The 13,386-nt window shown below is 54.7% G+C and overlaps 1 protein-coding gene across 2 annotated transcripts; it reads right to left on the bottom strand.

Annotated features, from left to right (window-relative positions):
• Positions 1–5,781: 5,781 nt before the first annotated feature.
• Positions 5,782–11,086, bottom strand: TUBB4A (tubulin beta 4A class IVa). 2 transcript variants are annotated; one of them, XM_067032944.1, is made up of 5 exons: positions 10,676–10,998; positions 10,236–10,279; positions 10,027–10,135; positions 9,809–9,919; positions 5,782–7,438 (listed from the first exon to the last, which is right to left on the bottom strand). In XM_067032944.1, exons 4-5 carry the CDS (start codon positions 9,867–9,869, stop codon positions 6,381–6,383), a joined length of 1,119 nt encoding a protein of 372 aa, XP_066889045.1. In that variant the 5' UTR covers positions 9,870–9,919; positions 10,027–10,135; positions 10,236–10,279; positions 10,676–10,998; the 3' UTR covers positions 5,782–6,380. The 2 variants fall into 2 exon arrangements, with proteins under 2 accessions (XP_066889045.1, XP_058919287.2); XM_059063304.2 differs by lacking the exon at positions 10,236–10,279 and having other exon boundaries at positions 10,676–11,086.
• Positions 11,087–13,386: the final 2,300 nt, after the last annotated feature.

Genomic DNA, 13,386 nt, shown 5'->3' with positions numbered 1-13,386 from the left:
ACTCACAGTTTGCCTGAAATGCTTCCTCTTCCCTCAACCCTTTTTCCTTTGATCCCTCTACACTGGCCATTCCCCACAGGACCACCGGAGGGAGCCAGGCTGGAGGGTGGACACGGAGGCACGAGGAAGGTAGACAGACAGCAGACAGAACACAGGCACAGACAGACAGCCAGCACACACGTGGCCAGGGAGTGACCAATACGAACAGGCCAGAACAGTCACAGACGGCAGACAGACACGGAGAGGTACCAAGTTATACAGGCAGCACAAAGTCACAGACACCAACCAACCAGTAAGCGGGACAGCACACACATAAAGAAGTCCTTGTCCATCCAGATGATAGGTGCAGGGAGATAACACACAGGCACAGCCAGCAAACAGTTCCAGACAGAGACAGCAGATACACTTGCAGGGACCACGGCTGTCAGTGCAAACGGAATAACAGAGAAGCAGACCCAGACAACAGACAGAAACGCCTAGAGCACAGACGTAGAGCACTAACGAAGGGACAGATGCAGTCAGGGCCCAGCCACGAGTCAGATTCATAGCCAGACATAGTCACAACACAGAGAGAGATACACCGCCAGACAAACCCAAGCGATGTTGCAGACCTAGAAACAGACAGACACCCAGGCAGACAGATGTCACGTTGAAAAACAAAGATACATAGACACCCTCACAGGCACAAAGGCAGGACATAACACAGGTACCTATGGTCATGTACATACACGCGAAATCCCACAGACAGACTCAGAGAGTCAAAATGCAGAGGAGTCTGCAAGACTCCTCGGTCTCCTGCAAGATACTGAGAATATCTGTGTGGCTATAGGCATGCAGCTGCATGAGTCCACATGTGGCCTGCCATGTCCTGGGGTATGTGGGGGTGAATGCGGTGTCTGTGTGCCTAGGAATTTGTGTCTAGTCCATCAGGTTGAGTGAGGACGTGGATGACTGGGGATTCTCATTCTGTGCATGTCCACATGACCGTGGGTGCAAGGGCATTTTCATGCTGAGGAGGAGGGGCTGAGCAGATGCACCAGCATGTGAACACACACACACACACACACACACACACACACACACACACACACACACCTCCAAACCCTCCAGCCAAGACATAGGTGGATGAGGCTGAACACAGTTCAGTGCCACCTTTCTCTCCAAGGGGAGCTGGACCTCAGCCAGGGCTGGGGATCAGGGGTGCAGTGTACCCAGGGCATCCTTCTCCCCTTCTCACACTCTTGGGCCTTGCTATAGAATGAATGTCCCTCCTCCACCCCCGAATTTACATGCTAAGTCTTTTAAAATTTTTTTTTAATTTTTTTGGCTGCACTGCAGAGCTTGCAGGATCTTAGTTCCCCAACCAGTGATTGGACCCAGGACTACGGCAGTCAAAGTGCAGAGTTCTAACCACTGGAGCACCAGGGAACTCCTGGTGCTAAATCTTAACCCCCAAGGTCATGGTATTAGGAGGTGGGGGTCTTTGGAACATCATTACATCATGAGGATGAAGGCCATGAATGGGATTAGTGTCCTTGTAAAGGAGACATCAAGAGAGGTTCCCTCATCTTTCCACCATGTGAGGACACAGCAAGAAGACAGCCATCTATGTTTAAATTTTTGGGCCACACCGCATGGCTTGTGGGATCTTAGTTTCCCAACCAAGGATCGAACCAGGGCCCTCAGCAGTGAAAACTAGGAGTCCTAATCACTGGACCACCAGGGAATTCCCATGTTTTCTCACTTTAAGAGGAGGAAAACAGGGACTTCCCTGGCGGTCCAGTGGATGGGACTCCACGCTTTCACTGCCACGGGCCTGGGCTCGATCCCTGGTCAGGGAGCTAAGATCCCGCAAGCCGCACCACACAGATGATAAATAAATAAATAAACAAACTTCATACATCTATATTTTTTAAAAAAGGAGGAAAACAATACACCTCACAACATGTGGATTCACTTGCTCGTTCATTCAGCAAAGAATTACTGAGTATCTGTGTGGTATAAACTGTTCTATATATGTGGTGAGCAAGGCAGTTAAGTTTCCTTGATGCTTACATTCTGGTGGGTAGGGCAGGGGACAGATAAAAGAAACAAGTCTACAGATAGATGAAATAATTTGAATTACTGGTAGGTGCTCTCAGGGAAATGGAACAGGATAAAAGAGGCAGAGTGACTGGGTACAGTTTAGAGTTGCCCGGGAAGGCTGCTCTGAGGCGGTGTCCTTTGAACTGAAACCTGTGGACGAGAAGGGGCCGGTCATGTGCACCTTGGGGGAAAGAAGGAGCAGGAAGGGCATGTGCAAAGGCCCTGAGGTTGGATTGAACTTGATATGATCACGTGCATAAAGGCCACTGTAGTTTCAGCTTAGGGAGGGAGAGGGAGGGGGATGAGGTTGTCATTATCAGTCATCAGTGAGAGGAGGCCAAGGTGAGAAGTTTAGGTTTCAATCTGAGTAGCATGGGAGCTGTGGGAGGGAGGGTTGTGATTTGCAAAGAAAGGTTCCTCTCTGGCTGCTGTAGAAGGAGGACGCTGCACACTGCAGAGGGCAGGGGTGGCAGCAGGGAGCCCAGGGAAGTGATGAGGGGGAATTGCCTGGGTGAGCAACAATGGTGGCTTAGACCAGAGTATAGACGACTGCAGAGGAGGGGGTCAAATTCAGGATAGATGTTTTTTGAAAGATTTATTTTATTATTTATTAATTTATTAAATTTATTTTTGGCTGCGTAGGGTCTTAGTTGTGGGCACGTGGGATGTTTTGGATCTTAGTTCCCTAACAAGGGATTGAACCCGCGTCCCCTGCATTGGAAGGCGGATTCTGTACCACTGGACCACCAGGGAAGTCCCCAGGATACATTTTGGAGACAGAGACAACTCGACTTGAGACAGGCTGGGACCTGGGACTCGTTGCTGCAGTGCTTGCCCCTGGATACACCTCTCCTTGAGCAACAAAATACAAGGAAACTATATGGGACTAAACATAACTGAGTGCATGTGCAGTTGGGGCAAATTCTGGACCCAAAAGATACAAAGAGACCAAGAAAACACAACTGCCACTTTTGAAAAGCCTGGAGCAAAAACAGGGTGTTGGGAGCAAAAGCAGGGTACTGGGCGTGCCCCCTGCACTCAACACCACCAGAGAGGTGAGCAAAACACCTAAGCCATCCCTCCGGACCGACCCCCCTGGACACACCCCGTTACCCTCACCCCATATAAAGAACCAGCCCGACCCCCCACCCCCACCCCGCACCCCTGCTCAGCAAGTGAGCAAGCAAAGGAAACTGATGTTTGTTCTTGCTCCCCACCCCTGCTGCGCGCCCCAATAAAGCCTTGCCTGAATTTCTTGTCTGGGCTCTAGTCAATTTCTATTGATTGGGGAAGGCCAAGAACCCTGGTCGGTATCAGATTCAGCAAAAGATAAGAAGAATGTGTTGGGTCTAGAAAACAATGAGTCAAGGCTGACTTCCAGAGGCAGGATTTGAGCACACAGGTGGTGCCATTTCTTGGCGAAGGGGATTTAGTTGGGCGGAATAGGGAGTTCTTCTGGGGCCACGTTAGGTTTGGGATAATAAAGACAGCCAAGCTCACTGCCTAGTTTGTCATCTTTCTGCTCTACAGCCCAGTGCTGGGCTGGGCCTGCTGAGATGACGGTGGCTGCAGGCTGGACTTTGCAGGTTGCCTTCCCCATGCGTCTCCTTCCTCCTGGCTGCAGTGGGACCCAGGGAGGGGGCTGGGGCCCCATCTGGGGCTGGTGGTCCAGCGAAGAGCCTGGTGGAAAAAGTTAATTGGCTCTCAGCATCCCTCCTTCCCTCTCTCTCGCTCCTTTTTGGCCTTTCTCTGTACCAGAAGCTGGGGGAGGGGGGAACTACACTTCCCAGACTTCTTTGCAGCTCTGGTTCTGGATGCGGATTAGGTTCTACCAATGAGAAACACTCAGGAGAGATTTGGAAGCTAGAAGTGAGGCAGAACTCTGTGTGTGTTTAATTATTTAAAATTATTTTAAATTCATTTTAATTAATTTTGTTCAGCACTCTAGCGGACCTATCTCTGTGGCTTTGTGGGTGTTGGGCAGTGTTTCTGAACTCAGCAGTTCTGGTGGAAGCCTCAAGCCTCCTGATTCTCCACTGTGCAGAGAAGCAGCTCCCAGGGTGGCGTTCCAACTTATTCCAGGGCTACTCAAAAGGTGGTCTCATAGGCAGCATTATCAGCATCACCTGGGAGCTTGTTAAAAATGCAAAGTCTCCCCCCCCACCACCATTGAATCAGAAACTATAGGGTGGAACTCAGGAAGCTGTGTTCTTGCAAAGCTGTCCTGGTGACTCTTTTGCACACTAAAGTTTAAGCACTGGCCTATAGCCCCCTCTCTCAGCCCCTCCAACGATGTTGTAAGCTCCTAAATCCTTGTATCCAATCCCTTTCTGCTTGATATGCCTGGAATGGTCCCTGCACTGAACCCTGGCTGATAAAATGCAGATTTCTAGACTTAAACTGTCAGCGTTTGAATACCAGGTCACCGCTTCATAGCCATGGGACCATGGACAAGATACTTTGTGTGGCAAATTGTAATTTCCGAAGCTGGACATAGCTGTATCTTCCATCCCACATGCTCTTCTAGAATCTTGCCACTCTACTCTCAAGGGGTGCAGTCTGTAGTCCATCCCCTTGAACCTAAACAGGGCTTTGTGAACTCCTCAATTAGGAGTCCTCAGGACACCAAGCAACCTCTAGAGTTAGGTCAGAAAAATGCAATGAATTCTGCCTTGCTCTCTTAGGATGTTTGCTTTTGGAGAACCCAGCCACCATGCTGTGAGGAAGCCCAAGCAGACTATGGAGAGGTACCGATACCCTCCTTCCATCTGCGCCTGCTGAGCCCCGAGGCATCAACTTGGCAGTCATGTGCCAAGTTGATCTCCTTTCACCTTGAAAGGAGATCCCTCAGCCTCCAGCAGGATTCTCTAGCTGATGCCACAGGGAGCACTGGTGAGCGGCCTTGCCCAGCCCTGCCCAAATTGCAGAGTTGGGAGCAAAATAAATAACTGCTGTTGTTTTAAGACCCTACATTTTTGGGGCGGTGGGTAATTTGTTACTCAGCAAGAGCTAACTTATATACTTTGTCTCTCTAAAAGCTCAGATCTTTTTTCTTTGGCCGCGCTGTGCAGATTGTGGGACCTTAGCTCCCCGACCGGGGATCAAACCTGCACCCTCTGCAGTGAAAGCGTGGAGTACTAACCACTGGACCACCAGGGAATTCCCTAAAAGCTCAGATCTTACAGGGTTGGTGTGAGGGTTATGAGATAAGGCATGTGCCAGGCCATCAAAGTGCTTCACACGTGTCAGTGACTCTGGCAGGACTGCCCCTCGGGCACCACCCCCAGCTGCCACCTCCCCAGCTTCCTTCCCTAGAGACTCCCCCCTCCAGCTTTCCATTCTCGCAAGACGTCCCACAGAGAGTGGCAGCATCTCCACCACTAAGAAGCCACCCAGTGCCAGGTCCTGTGCCCTTGAGTCCTTAAAAAAAATACTTGAAGTGGAGCATGGGGGGAAAACATATAAGCCCATTTTACAGGTGAGCCATTCGAGGCTCAGAGTGAGCCAGCATCTTGCTCAACACCAGAGCGTAAGTTAGTGGTGTAGCCTGGTCTGTCTGCCTCTGAAATCTCTGCCCTCTCCCCACCCCCAGACTAGAATTTCCTTCAGCACCCACCTCCATCCCATAGGGAGGAGCCCTCACGTGACCTTCCCACAGGCTGATGGAAACTACACCCGGCAGAAACACGAAACACGGCAGGACAACAATTAATTTATTGAGGGTGAGGTGGGGGGAGGGGTCAGGGAGCAGCCTCTCTTGCCCACATGCTCCAGGGCTTCTTTCTCCCCCAGCAGCACCCCTGGAAAACCAAGGTCGGCGGGAGCTGACGGGAGTGAATTCAGGAAGGAAATGCGGGGTCACGGAAGCCAGAAAGGTGCTCGGTTCAGAGGGCGGGTGGGACTTGTGGGGTCAAAGGTGAGGCAAGTTCAGAGATGAAGGGAGAGACTCAGAGGGAGGGGTTGAAGTAAACCAGGGCTTATAGGTCTGGGGGGTGCAATGGGGCTTGTGCGGAGGTCAAGGGTGGAGAGGTCGGGGGTGAAGGAGGGATCATGGAGTTAAAAGTGGGGCTTGTAGGGTCAGAAGTGAAGCAGGGCTCATGGGGGTGTCCAAGGTGGGAGAGTTCAAGGCGGGGTCAGAGATAAAGTGGGGCTCAAGGGTCAAAGGTCGGCCGGGGAAGAGGTGCAAGGTTGTGGGGTCAGAGGGGAGTCAGGCTGGGAGGTGAAGCAGGGGGTTCTTGGGGGGGTCAAAGGTCAGCATCCTAGCAGGGCGCTGATGTGAAGTGACGGAGGTGGCCCTAGGCCACCTCCTCCTCGGCCTCCTCCTCAAACTCCCCCTCCTCGGCCGTGGCGTCCTGGTACTGCTGGTACTCGGACACCAGGTCGTTCATGTTGCTCTCGGCCTCGGTGAACTCCATCTCGTCCATGCCCTCGCCCGTGTACCAGTGCAGGAAGGCCTTGCGGCGGAACATGGCCGTGAACTGCTCCGAGATGCGCTTGAACAGCTCCTGGATGGCCGTGCTGTTGCCGATGAAGGTGGCGGCCATCTTCAGGCCGCGGGGCGGGATGTCGCACACGGCCGTCTTCACGTTGTTGGGGATCCACTCCACGAAGTAGCTGCTGTTTTTGCTCTGCACGCTCAGCATCTGCTCGTCCACCTCCTTCATGGACATGCGGCCCCGGAACACGGCGGCCACGGTCAGGTAGCGGCCGTGGCGGGGGTCGCAGGCGGCCATCATGTTCTTGGCGTCGAACATCTGCTGCGTGAGCTCGGGCACCGTCAGCGCGCGGTACTGCTGGCTGCCCCGGCTGGTCAGCGGCGCGAAGCCGGGCATGAAGAAGTGCAGGCGCGGGAAGGGCACCATGTTCACGGCCAGCTTGCGCAGGTCGGCGTTGAGCTGGCCCGGGAAGCGCAGGCACGTGGTGACCCCGCTCATGGTGGCCGACACCAGGTGGTTGAGGTCCCCGTAGGTGGGCGTGGTCAGCTTCAGGGTGCGGAAGCAGATGTCGTACAGCGCCTCGTTGTCGATGCAGTAGGTCTCGTCTGTGTTCTCCACCAGCTGGTGCACGGACAGGGTGGCGTTGTAGGGCTCCACCACCGTGTCCGACACCTTGGGCGACGGCACCACGCTGAAGGTGTTCATGATGCGGTCCGGGAACTCCTCGCGGATCTTGCTGATGAGGAGGGTCCCCATCCCGGACCCCGTGCCCCCGCCCAGCGAGTGGGTCAGCTGGAAGCCCTGCAGGCAGTCACAGCTCTCCGCCTCCTTCCGGACCACGTCCAGGACCGCGTCCACCAGCTCGGCACCCTCTGTGTAGTGGCCCTTGGCCCAGTTGTTGCCGGCTCCAGACTGGCCTGAAGAGGGAAGGGGAGGGGACACCCAGGCTGATATGGGGAAAGCCCACCCTCCACCCCACTCCCAGCCATCCTAGCAGTTGAATAATAATAATAACAAAATCATTATTATGATGATGATTATTGCTATTATTATGAATTGTTCTCTCGGGTTCCATCCTTGCTTCCCTTCACCCAGCAGCCAGAAGGATTCTGATAAAACCTAAATCATGTTCTGCCTTAGCTCAAAGTCACCCCGGTTCTTTCATCTTTCAGTAAAAGCCTAAGTCCTCCCTTCGGCCCACAAGGCCCTGAATGACCTGCCCCGTCCCCTCCCTGCCCCCCCCATCTCTCCCCCTCGCTCACGCTGCCCCAAGCACACAGGCCTCCTTGCTGTCCCTGCCACACACCCGGCACAGTCCTGCCTCAGGTCCTTTGCATATGCTGTTCCCTCAGCCTGGAATGCTGTTCCCTCAGATACCTACATGGTTCCCTCTTTCCCCTTCTTTAGGACTTTGTTACCCTCTGCAGAAGTGATAAACCTGTTTTTTTTCTTTTTAATTAATCATGTTTCTTGTCTGTAATTTCACTGGGGAATGCAAGCTCCAGAGGACAAGGATTAGGATTAGAATATTGGCTGGTATTTTTGTGAGCAGCAGGTAACATTTCTTCTTGCCCCCTCCTCTGCTTCCATCCTGGTCTGGCCCCCTCATTGCCCATCTGGATCAGTACAGTCGCTTCTGCCTTGGTCCTCCCACAGCCTCCCCCCAGTCTGTTCTCCTTGCAGCAGCCAGAGGGCACCGGTGAGCACCTGAGTCAGGTCCTGTCCCTTCTCTGTCCACAGCCCTCCAGGACTCCCACCTCCCTGGGATAAAAGCCCAAATCTTCCCTACAGCCTACAAGGCCCTGCACAACCTGCCCCCATCCCCTCCCTGCCCTCCACTCCTCCCTCTCTCCCCTTCCCTCACTCTGCTCCAGCCACATGGGCCTCCTCACTGTTCCTCCAACACACCTGGGCCTTCCCCCAGGGCCTTTGCACGTGCTGTGCCCTCTGCCTGGAATGCTCTACCCCCAGGTACTCCCCTGACTGACTCTTCAGGTCTCTGTTCAATATCGCCTCCTCTGAGAGAATAGGATTTGAACTGGGTGGTCTGGCTCCTGAGTCCACACTTTTCTACCACCTCCCCTGCCTCACCTACCAGAGGCCACAGAATCTTTTGGCCCGACGGGAGCCACGCATAATCATCCTAGAATCCCTCATATCTTTTGGCCAACCTCATTTAGTCTTTCCACAGCCACTTCCTGAGGACCTATTGTGCGCCATACCCACACATAACCATCATTATCTTCCTGAATCTTTGCACAGACCAGAGAGGGGAAGTCACTCGTCCAAGGTCACATAGCTTGTCCCGTCAATCCCTAGACTCCAGACTAAACTACTGTGTACTAGGAGGTGAGGCGCTGGGGGAGAGGGAGCCTGGGGCCTGAGGTCAGGAGGGGATGTGCATTTAGCTTGACCTAGAGGTACCAGGAAACGTTTCCTACACGGTTGTTCAGAGTGTGGAGGCCCCTTCAATCTGAGGGCTGCAAATGTGCCCACTGTCTTCACATATGCTGTTCCCTCTGTCTGACACACCTTTCCTCCCTTCTTTGCCCTTTGGTCAGCCCTAGTCCTATTCACCTTTTAGGCTGCAGACATTAATAGTGATAATGAGAATAAAAATGACAACAGAACATCAAATGCTTAGTTATCTTTTCCTCTGTGCTAGGCATTGTTCTAAGTTCTTTATGCGTTAGTGGCTTTGAGTCTCACAATCCTGAAAAGTAAGTTTTTGTATAATCCCTGTTTTAAAGATGAGGAGACAGGCACAGAGAGATTGAAGGGCCTGTCTAAAATCACCAAGATGACTCACTCAGTGGCTGAGTTTGTCTTATTTCTCTTCTCTTCCCATTTATTTGTCTTCCCAGTTCCCTCCACCAGGATGTCAGCTTGGGGGTGGGGCAGAGAGCTTTATCTCTTTTATTCTTGGCTATATTCCCAGGGGGTACAGTAGGGCCCGGTATGCAGTAGGTGCTAATACGTATTTGTCGACTGCATGAAGTGGCAAAACTGGGATTTGAACACCGCAGTCTGGCTCAGGTCCATACTGTTAAATTCAAATGCTACCTTCTCCGGGAAGCCTTCCCTACCCTGCACCTCCCCTGGTTGTATCAGATGCCTCCCCTGGATTCCCACAGTGACCTGTGTATCCGCTCTCCCCGCTGGCCTCTGGGTTCCTGAGTTTAGATGCTCGGTGAAGAATTTTAGAAAGAATTTTCACCAAGCATGTGGATGTGAAAGAATCTGGGGAGTGGGGGCTTCCCCGCCTGTGTCTCATGACGGTGACTCACCAAACACAAAGTTGTCAGGACGAAAGATCTGGCCGAAGGGACCTGAGCGGACAGAGTCCATGGTGCCCGGCTCGAGGTCCACCAGCACAGCTCTGGGGACGTAATTTCCTCCTGCAGGGAAGCAGATGGTGAGCAGCTTGGTCAGCGCCAGGAGCCGGTATCCTGTCCCCTCCCAGGGCCCCCCCACCCCCACTCTGGCAGGTGCCCCTGCCGCTTACCTGTGGCCTCATTGTAGTACACGTTGATCCTCTCCAGCTGCAGGTCACTATCCCCATGGTATGTGCCAGTGGGATCGATGCCATGCTCATCACTGATCACCTCCCAAAACTGAGGGGGGGGGGAGGGGACGGTGGTAAGGACCAAGAAGGTGGAGCCGGTGGCCAGGTCTGCCCCACCTCCATCTTCTGGGCTCAGGACCCCCACTCACCTCCCTAGCTGCCACCTGTCCCCCAGGCAAGGTGAGTGTGGAACCTAGAGGCAGAGTGGGCGGACGAGGATGAGGCAGCAAGAAGGGAGCGGTGGGGGCGGGGTGGAGCGGACTCACCACGGCAGCCCAGCGGGCTGGGGTCGGCGCTCCCTGGCTGCTGCCGTGGGGAGGGGCGGGGTCTCTTTGTGCGTGTGGAGGGGACAGTGGGCCAGCTGTGAGGCCAGCTGTGGCAAGAGGACAGAAGCCTGGCCCCCACCCCCATGGGCCTCTTTGTTCCCAGCTTGGCCCTGCCCCCCGCGCCCTCCCCCACCGTCCCTGGGGTGCTGGCCTCCTGGGGGGCCCCGTCCCCCAAAAGGCCCATGGTGGAGGAGCTCTGCGGAGCTCGGTGGACCGCGCTCCGCATCTCTCGACCGCCTCCCCAGGCCCCGTCCCTCGCGTACCTTGGCTCCGATCTGGTTGCCGCACTGGCCGGCCTGCAGGTGCACGATCTCCCGCATGGCGGCGGCGCTGATGGTGGACGCGGCGGCGCTGGTGCTGATGCTGGGAACCGCGGCGGCGGGCGGGTGGTGGACGCGGCGGCGGAGGCGAAGCACGGTCCCTGCGCTCCCCGGGCGCCTCTATATGAGCGGGCGGGGCTCGCGTCACTGCAGGTCACCGGCCCGCTCCGCCCCCCGGTCCCGCCCCGGGACGGAGGGTGCGGGGATGGACGGATACCCCTCCCCTGCCGCCTGGAGACCTCTGGGGGCAGGGGCTGCGGCGAGCCGGGGCTCCGTGCGCCCCCCACCCCGGGCCGTGGGGGGGGTGAGGCCTCTCAGGCACCAACAGTACCATCTTCCTCCATCCCACCCCTCCCGCCCCCAGCCAGGCCTGGCGACCCGGGTTTTGCAGGGATTGGGCGGGGGCAGGGAGAGCGCCGGTAAACAAGCAGCCGGGAGATTCTGCCTCTCCCCGCTCTCGCCCCGAACGACCCTGCCTCAGTTTCTCCGTCCCAAGCCTCCCTCCCCATTCCGTTTAGTCCTCGTTCGCCAGAACCCTCGCATTAACCGGGAGGGCTCCTAGTGGGGCCGAGGTGGCCGCTCCGGAGTAGGCGACAGTTTTGGGAGGAGGGGGCGGTCGGTTTCTGCAGGACTTGTCTTGAAGCTGCGTAGTAAGTAAAAGCACGTTTTCCCTTCCATGTTTCACTGCGGATGCTTTTGGAAGCTGATGGAGGTTTGGGGGGGACTGTGCGCTCCCCCTGGACACCTCGGTTGGGCTTTGGGTCTGTCGCAGGTGGGGTCACCCTCAGCCTTGCCTGGGGTCGAACATCAAAGATTAAGACTTATAGCTGGATTACATACTGCGGGGATAGAGGGCTCCCGGCGGGCTGCCTTGCTCCCCGCAGATCGGCACCTCTCTGCTCCATTGTTATAATTTATTCCAATCCATCGCCATGCCTTAGCATTTATTAGTATATGATCTTGCACAGGCCACTTGGCTTCCCTCTGGCTGAATTTCCTGCAAGATGGGGCTGTCAGGAACCCTCTAGGCGGTTGGGAGGGTCCAAAGATGGCCCAGTTAACAAGATGGCCCCGGTTTCCCCTCGCAGAGTAAACGATACATTGTAGCTATTAGTATTACAATTATTATTGTAATACTGGGCAAGACTTCCTGTGCTGCCCCACAAGCGAAGGCCAGACTTCTAGGGGACACTTTCTGCTGGCAGCCTCCAGCTCTGCCATCCCTGGAAGCCTCTCCTCCTTCATGGCTTCTGGCTGCTGCGGGGTGGGGGTGGGATTAGCCAGGTCGCCTGAAGGGCTGGGACCTCACGCTCTCAACAGTGGCTTCCAATTTTGTGGTTCTCAACAGGGAGCGATTCTGCCTCGCAGGGACACTTGGCAATGTCTGGAGATGCTTTTGGGTTGTTATGCCTGCATGGGTGTGTGTGTGTGTTACTGGCATCTAGTGAGTGGATGTTGCTAAACATTCTAGGGTCTCCCCCTCCCCCCCAAAGAATTATCTGGTCCAAATGTCAGTAGTGCTCAAGGTTGAGAAACCCTATTATTTGAGAAAAACAAACAAGCAAACAAAAAACAACCGCGTTAGATCTTTAGGCTCACACTGGACAGCAGAATAAACTCCTGATGGACCAGACAGTACAAACGAGGGTGACCCCCCTCCCCCTCCCCACAGCATCTGTGAATTACTTCCTCTCTCTGTGATGTAAACGTGTGCAGCATCCTGGGACTTCAGTAGGTCAGATGATTATGGAGCACAGTCTCCTGGGGGTCAGCAGAATCCCCTAAGCCAGAAATTCTCAGCTGGGGGTGATTCTCCCCGCCCCCCCCCCCTGCAACACACAGGGGAAACTTGACAATGTCTGGAGTCATTTTTGATCTTTACAACTTGGGGCTGTTATTGGCATCCAGTGGGTGGAGTCTAGGGAGGCTGCTCAGCGTCCTACAGTGCACACAGCTGGCCTCTGCAGCAGAGGATAATCTGGCCCCAAATGCCAATGGCAATAGCCAAGGTCGAGAAACCTGATGGAGACGTCTGAGGTTATCAAATGTTGTTACAGTTGATCCCTGAGGCCCGGTTTCCGGATTGAAATAGGAGGTCCATCAACCCATGTTAATATCTGTCAAAAATTCATAAACCCTGTGTTGGCATTTTATTATTTAATATATATCAAGAATCATCAAAACATAAAAGTGGAAGTGGCCCTGCTGGGAGGGGCTGATTTGGGGTTCAGCCCCAGAGAAATGGGGCTTCCTGTGTCACCCCACCAGGGCAGGGCTGATTTGGGGTCAGGGCTGAGCTCCAGGGAGGTGGGGCTTCCTGGATTAGCCCACCTTGGAAGGGATAGCCCCCTGGAGAGCACAGGCTCTGGTGAGCAATGGGTGCCCTCTATCTTTCTCTGCATCGGGGCATCCCTTGGGTTCCCTGAGGGCCCTCAGGGGAGGAATACAGAGAGGGGAAATGAGGAGGAAAGTGGCGAGCAGGGCATGGGTGGTCTTCTAGCACCTGGAGCTTCTGGGACTTGGCACTGCCCAAGATGTAGAAAGCCCGCAGGGATGAAGTGGGGAGGGGTTGGGGCGGGCTGACGTCACCTACACCCCAAGGCCGCTCCCTCTTCAGTCTGGCCTCTCCTGGGCTGGGCTCCCTTCCTGGGAGA

This window comes from Kogia breviceps, chromosome 4 (genome assembly GCF_026419965.1).
Source record: "Kogia breviceps isolate mKogBre1 chromosome 4, mKogBre1 haplotype 1, whole genome shotgun sequence".
In the NCBI taxonomy this organism is placed as follows: domain Eukaryota; kingdom Metazoa; phylum Chordata; class Mammalia; order Artiodactyla; family Physeteridae; genus Kogia; species Kogia breviceps.
Note: the sequence above shows the minus strand (reverse complement) of the source record. Positions and strands in the feature narration are given on the sequence as shown.

What these genes read in the sequence shown, in the direction of transcription:
- TUBB4A (XM_059063304.2), bottom strand. Translation starts at nt 10,732, where the DNA reads ATGCGGGAGATCGTGCACCTGCAGGCCGGCCAGTGCGGCAACCAGATC. An exon ending in GTACTACAATGAGGCCACAG is followed by an intron (nt 9,920 to 10,026) that starts GTAAGCGGCAGG and finishes GCTTCCCTGCAG; the next exon opens with GAGGAAATTACGTCCCCAGA. An exon ending in TCCTGACAACTTTGTGTTTG is followed by an intron (nt 7,439 to 9,808) that starts GTGAGTCACCGT and finishes TTCCCTCTTCAG; the next exon opens with GCCAGTCTGGAGCCGGCAAC.